We start from the raw sequence: 13,446 nt of genomic DNA on the forward strand, positions 1-13,446 counted from the left end.
AAAAAAAAAAAAAATAGCAAAATGAGTTTTTAAAGAGTTTTGTGAACTTGATCAAAAGTTTTATTGCACAACTATAACAAATAATACTGTCCCATATTTATTGTTTGATTTATTTTTGCATTTCCTCAAAAATGTCAAAAATAAATAACTAATATTTTAATAAAGATTAATTGTCATATATTTATGTATAGATATTTTTTTTTTAATGCATAATATTCAATAATAATTAATAGGGCAATGAATTGTATGCATTTGCAAATTATTATTTTCTAAATTAAAAAGTAACTAGGTAAGACATCAATTCAAGTCTTAACTTAATGTGTTGGTATCCAAAATTAAATGTTGCATATTTTAACATTTTTCTAAAATATAATGCATATTTATGAAAAAAATAGTATTAAGTTATTAATATTAATACTTTAAGCTATGTCCTACCCACGAATGTGAAAAGAAAAATCTTTGCGGAAAATCGACGTACATTTTTATTTGAAAATGCATTCAAGTCTTTAGTAGTTAACTGTGACTCTTCATGTAACTTTGAAATATTATAAAAATATATCAAATTTGTTTTAATTGATTTTTGATCATGCATTTTTATTTATATGAGTGAATGTTCAAAATGCAAGATACAATTGAATACATCATACAAAATACAATTGATTTATATAAACTAGGCACTTAATATATGCTAAATAAATTTGATTAAAAAATGTATTTTTGTTTACATGTTTTTGCATATTTGAATGAAAATCAGTGCATATATGCATGCTCAATATTTCGTATATATTTAGTGCATATAATTCCAGGCCCTATAATAATTAATATTCAAGTGTTTTTATAATATAGCAAGTATTATTTCATAGATATATTATTACGGTACTTAAATCTTTCATCTCAATAATTGTAATTTTAAGGTGATACTTGATTCCATGATACCGTTAATTAGATTGTTGTAAAATGCATTTTGCCAATTTTATTTCTAAAAAGTCATTAAGTTAAAATATTTACAACACAGGTATTTATTATTAGGAAATATATAGTTTACCATCTATCATAAGTACCTACTGTTATAACATAAATATATAATAATATGATAATATAACCTGAGATACTTCATAATCGTATTCTGTTTAGAGTTTGTGTCGATAATGATTTTATTGACCTATATAAGTAGTACGCGTTACTTAATCGTTATGTTCACTAGTAATAATGGGTGACTTACTTTTCCGTCCGGTTTTCGGAACCCTTCGTACACCTTCCATATGAGCTCTGGACCAGCCGAGCATACAAATTTACCAACCTCGAACAGATTGAGGATATTGTTGGTGGACAACACTTGAGCGCCCTGGCTAACAGACGACGTGCCCGACTTGAGTTTGGAAAACATTGTGCCAGCAGTTGATGGCACCGATGGCAGACTGCTGCCTCGCCGGAAGTCTGACCAACCTATCTTGTCGGATATTTGGTTTAGCTCAAGAAATAGCCTAACACTGACTTGAAGAATTTTGTTGAACGTTAAACGCCGTTTGGTGTCGATACGTATTTGTCACTGAAACATCAAAAAAATTGTGGCCCATGAATATAATTTGAATTTTGAATGGAAATAAATTGATTATAACAAATGAGATGAACGGTTTTACAAAAAAATAACAACGATTTCTATATTTCAAATACAGTATCATGCCTCGTACTTCTGCCAATATAAATGTAACCACTGTGATTGAAAGCTGTGTTTGATTTAAATAATTAATCTAGAAAGTGAGATTTATAATATAATATAGTATACAGATAAAGTAATAATATAATGAAACAAAAGGTTGTTCTAAACAGATAACATATAATGTATTAAGTGACCGTTTATTTTGACGCTAGAATTCATAATATATCGAACGGCATCAAGATTATAGAGTTGATATTTACGGTATAAATTTGAATTCAGTCTTGTGGACATAGGACCGTTTTAACTCGCTCAAATTGAAAGTTTAAGAGGTGGACGTGCTGTGACGCTGTGTTATACATAGTTGATCCCGCAGATCAAAAAGCAACACAAGTTTGTCTCTGGAATATTCTATATTCAAATATCATTAGCATATCTAATGTAGGGGAGATGTATTTTCATCGAGTAATACTTTCAACAATTCAGCATCATTTGTAAACATCTGAAATGAAAATGTGTAAATACACAAACATTCTGACAGTTTAATTTCCGGTAGACATTGGTAACTTACACTATTTGCAATTTATTGTGGTTATTAGTAATGTTCATCGATTATTAGCTTAGTTATTACCTTTTTAGATTAGGAGTGATGTGAGATATATGCATTAGTTTTAAAATAGTGTATTAATATTTACTTCCGCAGAATATGTATAAGGTAAAAATAAATTTAACAATATATCTTCAACATTAAATTGTTTAGAAAAATCATAATTTTCCCACATTAAATGTACATATTTCGTTAGCTTTTGATACAATTTTAAGAACAACAAAGAGAGATTACAGAATGATAATTTTTAACTATAATTTTAAAAAATAAATTATACCATGTGGTTTTTTTTATTATTAGGTTGCACTTCGAATTACTTTTCAAATGGTTTGATTCATAATTATTCACCACCATCCTTACCTAAGACAATTAATGAAAAATGTATATTGAAAGTAACGCCTGGTAATTGCTAACACTTTATCAATGAATATTCATCATTGATCATTGTAACCCTTTAATTAAAAATTAAAAGAATAAATAAAATTGTTTTTTTTTTTTTTAGTAGTAAAGTATTTCAATAACTTGAAATACTTACCAATAGTATTTTTATTTGAATAAAAATATATTAAGGTAAAGTACTGAACGGTTATTTCAAATAAATTTAAAAAAAGCGGGTAACTTAGTATCGCTCTGCTGTACATTAGGTGGTGGGGTGGACCTCTGACTAGGGTAGGTTAGATTTGAATTCAATGATAGGTATCATTGTATACGAAAAACGATTCTGAACGGAGATGATTTGTCAGTCTAGGATATATTAAATTTAAATATTGTCATATATTCTATTTTGAAACGAATATTTTATTTTTCAATTAAGACGCATTTTGCATAAGGCATGGTTAATCAATTTTTCCAAAAACATTGCACGTAGTTCTCATAATTCATAATACCTTATCTTATGTTATCATAGATATACATATAGGTACCTGTTTTGAGGATAAATCGTTATCATTACGCGATTTCATAAAAATTTAAAACTCAAACGCTCAAAACATTTTTGCTATAATGACGCATCAAATTTTCTCTATAGCTATTTGAAGCAAAACTTATGGAAAATTTAGTGTTGAATTTTATAACCTTAGATATAAATACGGACAATTTTATGAATTTTTAACTACAAAATAATTTGCAAATATTCATGGTTTTGACGAATGTTTGTCAATATTTGAAATTCAAATGCTAATAAAAAATTAATTTGAATTTCCTGTGGACATTTTTTTGTGATAAAGTTTGAAAAATTTGTAAGTAATCTTGTATTAAATTTTCAAATCTTAGATTTAAAAATAAAATTTTTTATGAATTTCTAGCTTAAAACAATTTGCGAATTTTTGTGATTTTTACGTATTATGTCAAAATTAAAAATTTTAATGCTTATAAAAAAAAAATAGTGACTATGAATTTATTTTATTTTTCAACTGCTATCGTAACAATATGTTAAGAGCCTTGTAATAAATTTTCAAGATTTTCTACCTAAAAAATATTTTTTTATCGATTTAAAATTAAAAATAAGGAATTATGATCGAAAATTACATATACCTATGAATAGTTTAACTTAAATCAAAAATTTTTGAAAATTTCATGGTGGATAGAATATTCTTATATAAACATTCAGTGAAAATTTCATGTATCAATGGCCATTTGTTTTAAAGTTACATCAAAAATCAAAATCGATTTTGTCGAAAACTGATTGTACGTAAAATTTCCTGTTTTTCCCTTAATTTTTAGTTTGTTTAACCCAATTATTTAGAAAAATATTAAGAATTTTTTACTTTTGACCTCTCAAATTACTAACTAGATTAACTTTCTGATCGAATAAGGCACTGAAGTCAAAAATCGAAGCACTTTTACTTCCCCAAAACGTGATGACAGACACAAAAAAAAATTCATGGTTTTGACGAATTTTTGTAAATATTTGAACTTCAAATGCTAATCAAAAAAAATTGTACCTATGTATTCTTATAAGTTTTTAATCCCTATAAGGATAACTTATGAGAAACTTTTTATTAAATTTTCAAGTATTTTGATGGGGCCAAAAAAAATTTTATTGACACTTCTAAAAAAAATTTAAAATTTCAATTGTCTATAAATACCTAAAAAAGTCAATATATTTTGAAAATTGAATCCTGGTGTCAAAATTGGAAAGTCAAAATAAACGAAACCAAATCCTGCCACATCACTTTTACCCTTAAACAGCAAATTTGCCCTCAAATTTCTTTTAATAACATCACAATTCCAACCTCACCAAACACAAAATACCTAGGTATATATTTTGACAAAAAACTAAACTGGGCCCACCATACTCATAACATCAAAATTAAACTAAACTCTCGTCTTCGTTCCCTTAAATTCTTCTTTAACGCAAAATCAAAACTTACACTTCACACTAAACTAAACCTATATAAAACCCTCCTTAAACCCATTTGGATGTATGGCATCCAAATATGGGGCTCTGCAAAAAAGTCACATATAAATAAAATTCAAATAACCCAAAATAAATTATTTCGTTTAATAACAAAGGCTCCTTTCTATGTATCCAATCAAACTTTACACTCAGACCTAAAAATGAACACAGTGTCAGAAACCGCTACCAAGTCTTACTCTCGTTACCACAACTCTCTCTTCGACCACCCTAACATCCTAGCTAAAAATTTAACCAATCCAATGCCTGGCAACCCTCCCAAAAGATTGAAAAGAAAGTGGTGCCGGGACCTACTTTTATAATTTAACCTTACGACTCTGACCTGGAGTGTCACCAGTGGGTGGCTTCTCTTTCATATTTTTCTGGCTGTAATCTTAATTTGTTAACACTTAAGCTTATTATACATAACTTGTATAGATTGTTTAACTCAAATAAAAAATAAAAAATAAAAAAAAAAAAAATATTTTGAAAATTAAATCATGTAAATAAAATACCAATCTAAATAACTGCTAAAATTTTCAAGTATCTACGACTTATACTTTTTGAATAATAACAAATGTTTAAAATCGTTATCGTTACGCTATTTTGTAAATATTTAAAATTCAAACGCACTTAAAATTTTTCCTATAATGATGTTTCGAGTTTTCTCTATAGCTACTTAAAGGAAAACTAATGGAAAACTTAGTGTTGTATTTTTAATCCTTAGTTATAAAAACAAAAATTTTTATGATTTTTCAACTTCAAAATTACTTGCAAATTTTCGTGTTTTCAAAAATTTTTTAAAATTAAACTGCGAAAATTTCAAGTATTTATAGTGATTAGGTTTTGAATTACAAGTTACAACCATATAAAAAAATGACAAGCGGAGTAGTGGACAAAAATTTTGCGGGGTTACCGCGTACCACTCCACTCTGCCAATCTAAACTTTCATATATGTAAAAAAATATTTTGAAAAAAGTCAATAATTTTTTAAATAATAAGTGTTGTTTGATAAAAGAATCACCCTGTATAACGATATGCTCGTATATTTTGATCTTAGCCTGTCAGTGTATGTGATCCTTTAACTTGATAGTATATATTTCATGGTACCTATTCTCTACACATAGTAGTTAGTGAAACCGTTTTACTATACCGTTTCTATTGGTCGAAATGAGAACATTAAGTGTTAGCTGTATTCAATATTTAATAAAATATCGTTCTCTTAATAACATTGAGCACCTGCCAAAATAAAATACACTTTGATGAATTAAAAACATTAAAATTCACTTTTTTAGGAATTAATATTTGTATTTCTAATTCATATATTACCTTACCTACCTAACCTATATCTTTGTAATTGACATTGATAATTGCACGTTAAAACACAAAATATATATTTTATATATCTACACCAAATCAATGTAAATTAAATATGAAACCCACCTTATTATTATAACTGATAATCTCATTATACTACATTTATACAATAATTAAATCATCCATAATTTCTTTGTATAAAACATTTATTATACCAATTCTGAATTTATCATTCTATAACATCTACATTTATAATGTCTGTAATATTACGTATATAATGTTATGTATTTAATATACATTTCTTGATAAAATTTGACGTTATATAACATTTCTAAGAATTCCATTGAAACCTTGATTCAGAACACTATTTCAGTAACATACATTGTTACTTCTGCTTTATAAAGTGTTTGTGTGTGTATATATTGTATTATATACAATATAGACTTCAAAATAAGTTGAATTTATCCATTACGATTAGAATTCAATTTCAAAACATTTCTATTCCCAGTTTGTCAGTTTCCAATACCATATTTTCTATACACCTAACTATCTATATTTTGTCGCCACTACAATGGTTTTATTATTAAAAATATTACAGAAAATAATGAACGCTCTAAAACAAAAATTTAATAAAATCTATTGTGTATATATTTCCGAAATCTTATAAAAACTAGCAATTATTTTTAATTAGGGTATTATAGAAAAAGGATTCATTTAGTTCAAGACACTAATGTTTTCAGTTAATGTATTTTGTATTTATTTTTTAATGTTTAGAATACAAATAATGCGTATTTATACGCGTTATTAATACTGCTATTATGTTTATTAATATAAACAATCAGAGTACATCATTTTTTTATAAATTTATTTAATAGTACAAATATTTTTCTGTTATAATAAGAAATCAAACATATAGGTTTTCCATATCCATATATACAAAAAATATGCCATTAAAAAATAATAATCTTTTTTTCCATGATTGAATGTTTTATGAAAAATAATAACTATACTCAAATATTATAACCCAATACTTTTTTCAACATTATTTTTATAAAAACTTAAAGATTTTTTCATGTTATAAAATAACACTATTTACTAAAAATGATTTTTTATATCTATTAATTTTTTTTTTAATAATTAATCTTATATCGTTTATATAATATTAAATATCATTGATGTTTTTAAAATGTTATGTTTGAAAGATTTCATACTGTGATACATACATATAAGTTTTGTGAAACACAATTTATTATATAACAGTATAATAATGCTAACACAATAAATGTTTTTGTGTGAGTGACAAATTACCGGTAAATGTCCACATCATTTCTTTGTAATGTTTACATGTTAAAATAATGGTCTTCAAAAAGAGAATTGCACGTGTTGTAATTACCGTGATTAAACCCAAACATACAATGAAGGGACAAATATATTATTTTTAAACAGCTACAATGACTGCAACTACATATAATATAATAAAATAATTTATACACGCAATATGTTTTGGTTAGTATGTAGTCATATATGTAACATATAGTTAATAATAGTTTCATGGTTCAATAATATTTAATTTTTTATCGTTGTTGGGACGTTGCTGATTGTTAAAAAAGTATATGTAAAGATTTAAAAAAGTTTACTCGCTGTGTCCTTCTTAAAATTTAAATTGTTTTGTTAAAACCTTTTGGTGTTAAGCCCTACAACAGTGGAAATCCCTTTTCATCAAATCCCTGACATAAAAATATATAAACTGAATACTCACACAAAATACCACAGCTGAACTTGGTCTCATGATACTCATGTAGGTACCACCTAAACTTATAATATTAGATTATGCGTAATACTCTTGTCTTGTTTGGTTGGAGTTTTTACAACTTAAAATTTTCATCTTAAAATATTTTTTCATAATATTATTATTGTCTGTTATAATTGAATAATTTTAACAAGAGTCGTATAATTTGGTATACCTACAATAATATAATAATTATGCGTGATGTATATTATTATGTATCACTATATAAATGGCTCTCCAAGGCATGTCAATTCGTATTTAAAAGCTTATACTTGTTGAAATCACTACAGTAACCAAAATGTTTTTGACATATTATTGGTAAAATTTTCTAATTTTATTTTAAATTCATGGTTTACTTTTGCAGACAATAGTTTTAAAAAGTTTCCAAGGTTTCAGGTTTATATATTTTTATTTGGAAACAACTTTCATGAGTTGTTCTAATAATGTTATTATTGTTTTGATTAAATGATTAAATTTATTATTTTTTATTATTTTTTGTTTATTAAATTTTTTATTTAATCTGTTACAAAAATAGCAATAAGAACAATTGAGGAAGTATTAGAAAGTAGTAGAAAAAAAACTAAAAATAAAATAACAAGGTTGTTAACTACATTAACAACATTAACAAAAAAACATGAGTATTAAAATTTAATTATTCAGTAGGTTTCTACTCCATTTGCGCTTTAGCCGATAGGGAGGATTTCCAGAGATAGTCAAGGAAGATATGTCGTGCATGAGTGGGTTTCTATGATTTAAAAGACGGTTATGGAATCTTTTGTAGTGTGTTTTAGCCACGTCTGCAACAAGGGGTATGGAGAGGTCGTGATGGAATGTGTGATTGGAAACGTAGTATGGTGCTTTAGTAATTTGTCTTAGAATTTTGGATTGATAGGTTTGTATTATATTGATATTAGTAGGTTTTGCTGATCCCAATAGCTTTATACCATAGACCCATGTTGGTTTAAGTAGCACTTTGTAAATAAGGGGCTTGTTATTCAGATGAACATGTTTGGAGGTCAGTAGGAGTCTTAGTTGGCGGCAACGATCATTGAGCGTTAACCGTTTGGAGCGTATATGAAGTGCCCAGTTGAGCCGGCGGTCTAGGGTTAGTTCAAGATATTTGACGTTTTAAGAGTAAGGTAGAGGTTGATTATTTAGGAATAGTTGTGGACATTCTCTGGGGCGTAGTGTAAAGGTAGAGTGGAGCGACTTTGTTTGGTTTAATTTTAGGCCCAATTCTGTGTACCACGAGGCTAGTAGGTCAAGAAGGGTTTGCATAATGGAGGCAGCTATGTCTGGGTCAGAGTGGTATGCAGTGCTTTATCGTCCGCAAAGTCGGCTACTTTTGTGTTTTGAGTAGTGAGTTAATTCGTGGTCTAGATATTAAAAAGGAGTGGTGCCATAACTGCACCTTGCGGGACACCAGCTTCTATTTTAGAAATATTTGAAAGAATTGTTCTTGAGCGCACAGAGAAGTGGCGATTGCTAAGATATGATTTAATAAATAAATACAAGTATGGAGGTGAAAATGCTTTAATTTTGTGGAAGAGCCCTTGGAGCTCTTAGTGCCAAACACGATCAAATGCCAATTCAACGTCCAGGAACACTCCTGTGCATATGAGCTTTTCTTCAAGAGAAAAGGAGAGCTTATCTACAAGACGGTGAATCTGATGTATTATTGAATGATTATGCTTAATCCCGAATTGAGTATTGGGAAGGATTTTTTCTATAATCGGTAGGAGACGTTTAAGAATCAGTTTTTCGGAAATTTTTGAGAAGTAGGGTAAGAGGCTGATTGGTCTGAACGATTGAGGCATATCTGCTGGCTTTCCTGGCTTATGGATCATTATTATTATTGAATATTTCCAGAGTAAAGGAAAGTAGATCAGCCTTATCATAGAATTGTAAATAAAATTGAGGAACAGTAACGCTTTTTTTGGGAGATGAATTGTAATTTCAGATGTGATTAAATCATACCCGGGAGATTCGTGTTTGTGATTTATTAATTAGGTATAATGAGGAGATATATGTTTGAGTGGCATTGTCATAGGCAGAGGAGAGTCAAGAGATGCGTTTATTTCATCAACTTTGATGGGGCTGAGTAATGCGTAGTATGGTTTAAAAGTCGATGAGAGGTATTCGTGGAAAATTTCTGCCTTCTCTTCATCGCTTGTTGTCCAGGTACCGTTTGGATTTTTAAGGATATAGATTTGTTGTGGAGTTCTTTATATTTTTTTCTTAGCTTTCCATATCGAGTTGTATTTTGTGGTAAGAGAGGAGAGATGTTTATTAAAACTCTCTGTTCGAATTTTAGAGAGGGTGCGTTTTAGTTTTTGCATTAGTCAATTATGGCGTTTGTCAGAGAGTTACTGAGTTCTTTTCCAGATAGCTTTGGCACGACGCTTGATAGCAATTAGATGTCTAACGTAGGTAGAGAGGTTTTGATTTGTTGATTTTGGTGGTATTGGAGTAGACGACGGCCAAGCGGCTGTTTGGATGGAAGTGGAAAACGAGTTAATTACATCATCAATATTAGACGGAGATTTAAGACGAGTTTTTAGGTTTATTTGTTTATCTAGAATAAGTTGAAAGTGTTCCCAATCCATATGGCCATTCGTGAGGGATGGAGGGAGATGTTTAATGGGGGGGGGGGGGTAATATGTCAATTGTCAGAAGAACAGGAGTGGTCTGAGCAGGGTTCATTTATGCTTGTTATATGACAGTTAATACTATTTGAGATTTTCGTTATGTAAATATCAAGTATGTCGGGTCTTTTTCTTGGTGAATTGGGCCAATACGCAGGAGAAGAGGGTGAGAGTATTTGATATTGCTGGAGTGTTATGATGTGATGTAGGAGGTTGCCACGAAGGTTGTTTGTATGGCATCCCCATTGATTTTGCTTAACATTTATCCCCCTATTATAAATTTTTATCTGAGATAATTAAAATAGTCGTTAAATTGATGATTTGGTGTTATATTGTAACGTGGTTGACAGTATGCTGCTGATATTGTAATAGGTTGATGGTTCAGTGTTAAAGATATGGTACAAGCTTTTTGGTAATTAGGTAAAGGGTAGAATTGGAGTGTGGATCTGACAATTCTTTTGTTTTGTAATGTGGCTAGTAATTCATTTTTATGTCTATTAAGCCCGTTTACGTTCCAAGTGAATATGAGGTGAGAGTTGGAAATATATGAATTAGGGATTTTGTTGGGTGGCAAGAAATTTAGTTATTAAGGAGGTAAGGAGAGTGATCAGGGGATTAATGATGGACTTGAATTCGTTTATAAAATTTGAAGGAGCATTATTCTCAATGGGAGGTGGATTTGTTGGCGAGCTATGTGTGGTGTAGTTACCTGAAACATTTACATAACATGTACCCTGTGGATTTGGTAGTGGATGGTTGACTGTTGGGCTGTTTGGCTGGGATGGATGTGGAGTGGGCTGGTGTTGTTGATAATTTTGATTGAGTTTGGTAGTGGTGGATGGTTGACGGTGACGGCTTTTAAGTTCTCTATGCACGGTGCAGCCTTTGTAGTTGGCTGGATGATTCCCGCTCCATACGGCGCAGATAGCAGGAGTGTCTGGTGATTTTTGCATGTTAAGGTATACGGCGCATTTTACGCAGCATGGAGCATAAGCACAGTATGCCCTAGTATGGCCGTATGATTGTCAGTTTAAACACTGGGGGATTTCCCGGCGTTTGTGTGGTTCTTCGACGTTGATTTTTGTGTGCAAGAGTGACGTGACTTTGTAGAAATCTTGGTTGCTTGAATCCAGTTCAAGATCAACAAAAAACAAAGGGAGAGGGTTTTTAGTTAGATTGTGTCTAATGTTTGTGACTTGTTTAATTGCGAAACCGATTTCCTCAATTTCTGAAGAGATTTTAGATACTGAAGTAGTGGGGTGGAGGTTCCTTATAACAACTCTATACGGTTTTTCAGATCGGAGCTGATAAGTGTTGAACGCTGCATTGTTTTCCTTTAGGAAATAGATTAGAGCTCTGTAGTCTTCAGGTTTTTCCGTTTGGATCTTTAGGTGGGTGGATGACGATTTGTATACAAAACTTTTACGTCCAATTAGGTTTGTGATTTCGGTAAGTACATCTGTGAAATTTTTTACCTCTTTAATAAATATGGGTGGTGGCAATATTTCCTTCACAACGGATGTGTGTGCGATACTATCCGTGGATTCCTGACTGGGTGACCAGTGTACGTCGTTGTTCTCAAGATTATCGTCAAGGTCGGCGAGTACATTGTAGCGTTTATGTAATAATTTTGGTTTTTTTATAGAAACACTTCGCAATGTAGGTGTTGTAGCCTTGTAGACGAGGTGAGTAGGGATCTTTTGTTGGGATAGGTTGTTATCGAATTTCCACTGTTTCTAGATATAACTTGATTATTTTTAATTTTAATTGGTGTAACAGTTTTATCTGGCTTTGTGCGCGAGACGGCCGACATGGTGCTAACCGAACTTTTTAATTAGAGTTCAAAGGTCACCGCAGCGACGGTGCCTTGGAGGTACGTGATAAGAGTTAATTGGTATTTTATTTTATTTTGATAGTAGAGAAGAGTGAATTCTAGTAAGGTGTGTGCGTAAAATAATATAAAATAATATTTACTATCCTCTGGAGGAGTTTGAAAGTGGTAGCAGCTACGAGTCAGCCGTCATTTTTGTAACTGAGATTTTATATGAATAGATAGAAAGAAGCACGGAGAGAATCCGTTAGGATTTGGTAACTTATTCTACGCAGCACGGGAGTTAGCGTAAAATGCGTGTGCACTGAACGTCTGCGATGTCGTGACTGAAATGTATAATTAATTATTATTCCGTTGATTAATAGTTCTAGTATATACTTAATATAATAAACCCCCTTTGTATAAAACATTTGTAAAACGACTATAATATATAATATGAACAGCGACCATAAGTAGTTAGACTTAGGTACTAAAATTATACTATTAAAAATGTATAAAATAACATAATTATTGTGAGAATAACTTAAAAATTTTAGAAAGACAGTTTTCATAAAAAATAATTTCCATTAATACAAGTTACATAAAATAATATTATATATACTATCTTTATAGTAGATTATAGTTAATTTTAAGTTAATTTGAAAAAATCAAACTTTTATAATAGTATAATACATATAATATTATCTTTCACAATATTTTGAATACATAAAAAAATCATGCTTAAATAATCAATAAACAATTATTATTTTGAAAATTTTTTAATGAGAAAAATAAAATTTATATTTAAGTACTACTTTGTCATAAACATTCATTGAACATATTAAACGATAAATGATAGTTATACTTATCAATAAAATATGCGAATTGAATTACAAGGGAAATTTTAATTTCAAGTAATTCACGTATAATCGATAATTATTATTATGAAACAATTTTAATCGAAAATTTTCCATATAGTAATAACATGCAATAGGTACTGAATTTGATTATGATTCCTGTATATTGGACCGTAATGGATTTTTAATTTTTCTCTCACAAGAGATATTTTTATGTACGTAAAAATTAAAATAAACATAGGTAACTATAAAATTTACCGAGAAGAATAAATTAAAAAATATGTATTTTAATAACGATTTACCAAAGTATAATTTACATACAAAACAGATAATTTAACTATCTGAAATGGACATCATTATACATTACAT

General features: G+C 29.4%; 1 protein-coding gene across 5 annotated transcripts in view; it reads right to left on the bottom strand.

The window, feature by feature from the left end:
• Positions 1-13,446, bottom strand: part of bma (SCY1-like protein bma) — a 197,980-nt gene that overhangs the window by 143,382 nt on the left and 41,152 nt on the right. For all 5 annotated transcript variants that reach the window (XM_015514803.2, XM_089219699.1, XM_089219700.1 and 2 more), the window contains one exon: positions 1,223-1,549. In XM_015514803.2, coding sequence (XP_015370289.2) covers positions 1,223-1,387 — 165 coding nt within the window. In that variant the 5' untranslated portion in view covers positions 1,388-1,549. The remainder of the gene's footprint in view (positions 1-1,222; positions 1,550-13,446) is intronic.

Source organism: Diuraphis noxia, unplaced genomic scaffold (assembly GCF_037042655.1).
Source record: "Diuraphis noxia isolate RWA-SAM2 unplaced genomic scaffold, SU_Dnox_SAM2 contig0002, whole genome shotgun sequence".
Taxonomy (NCBI): Eukaryota; Metazoa; Arthropoda; class Insecta; order Hemiptera; family Aphididae; genus Diuraphis; species Diuraphis noxia.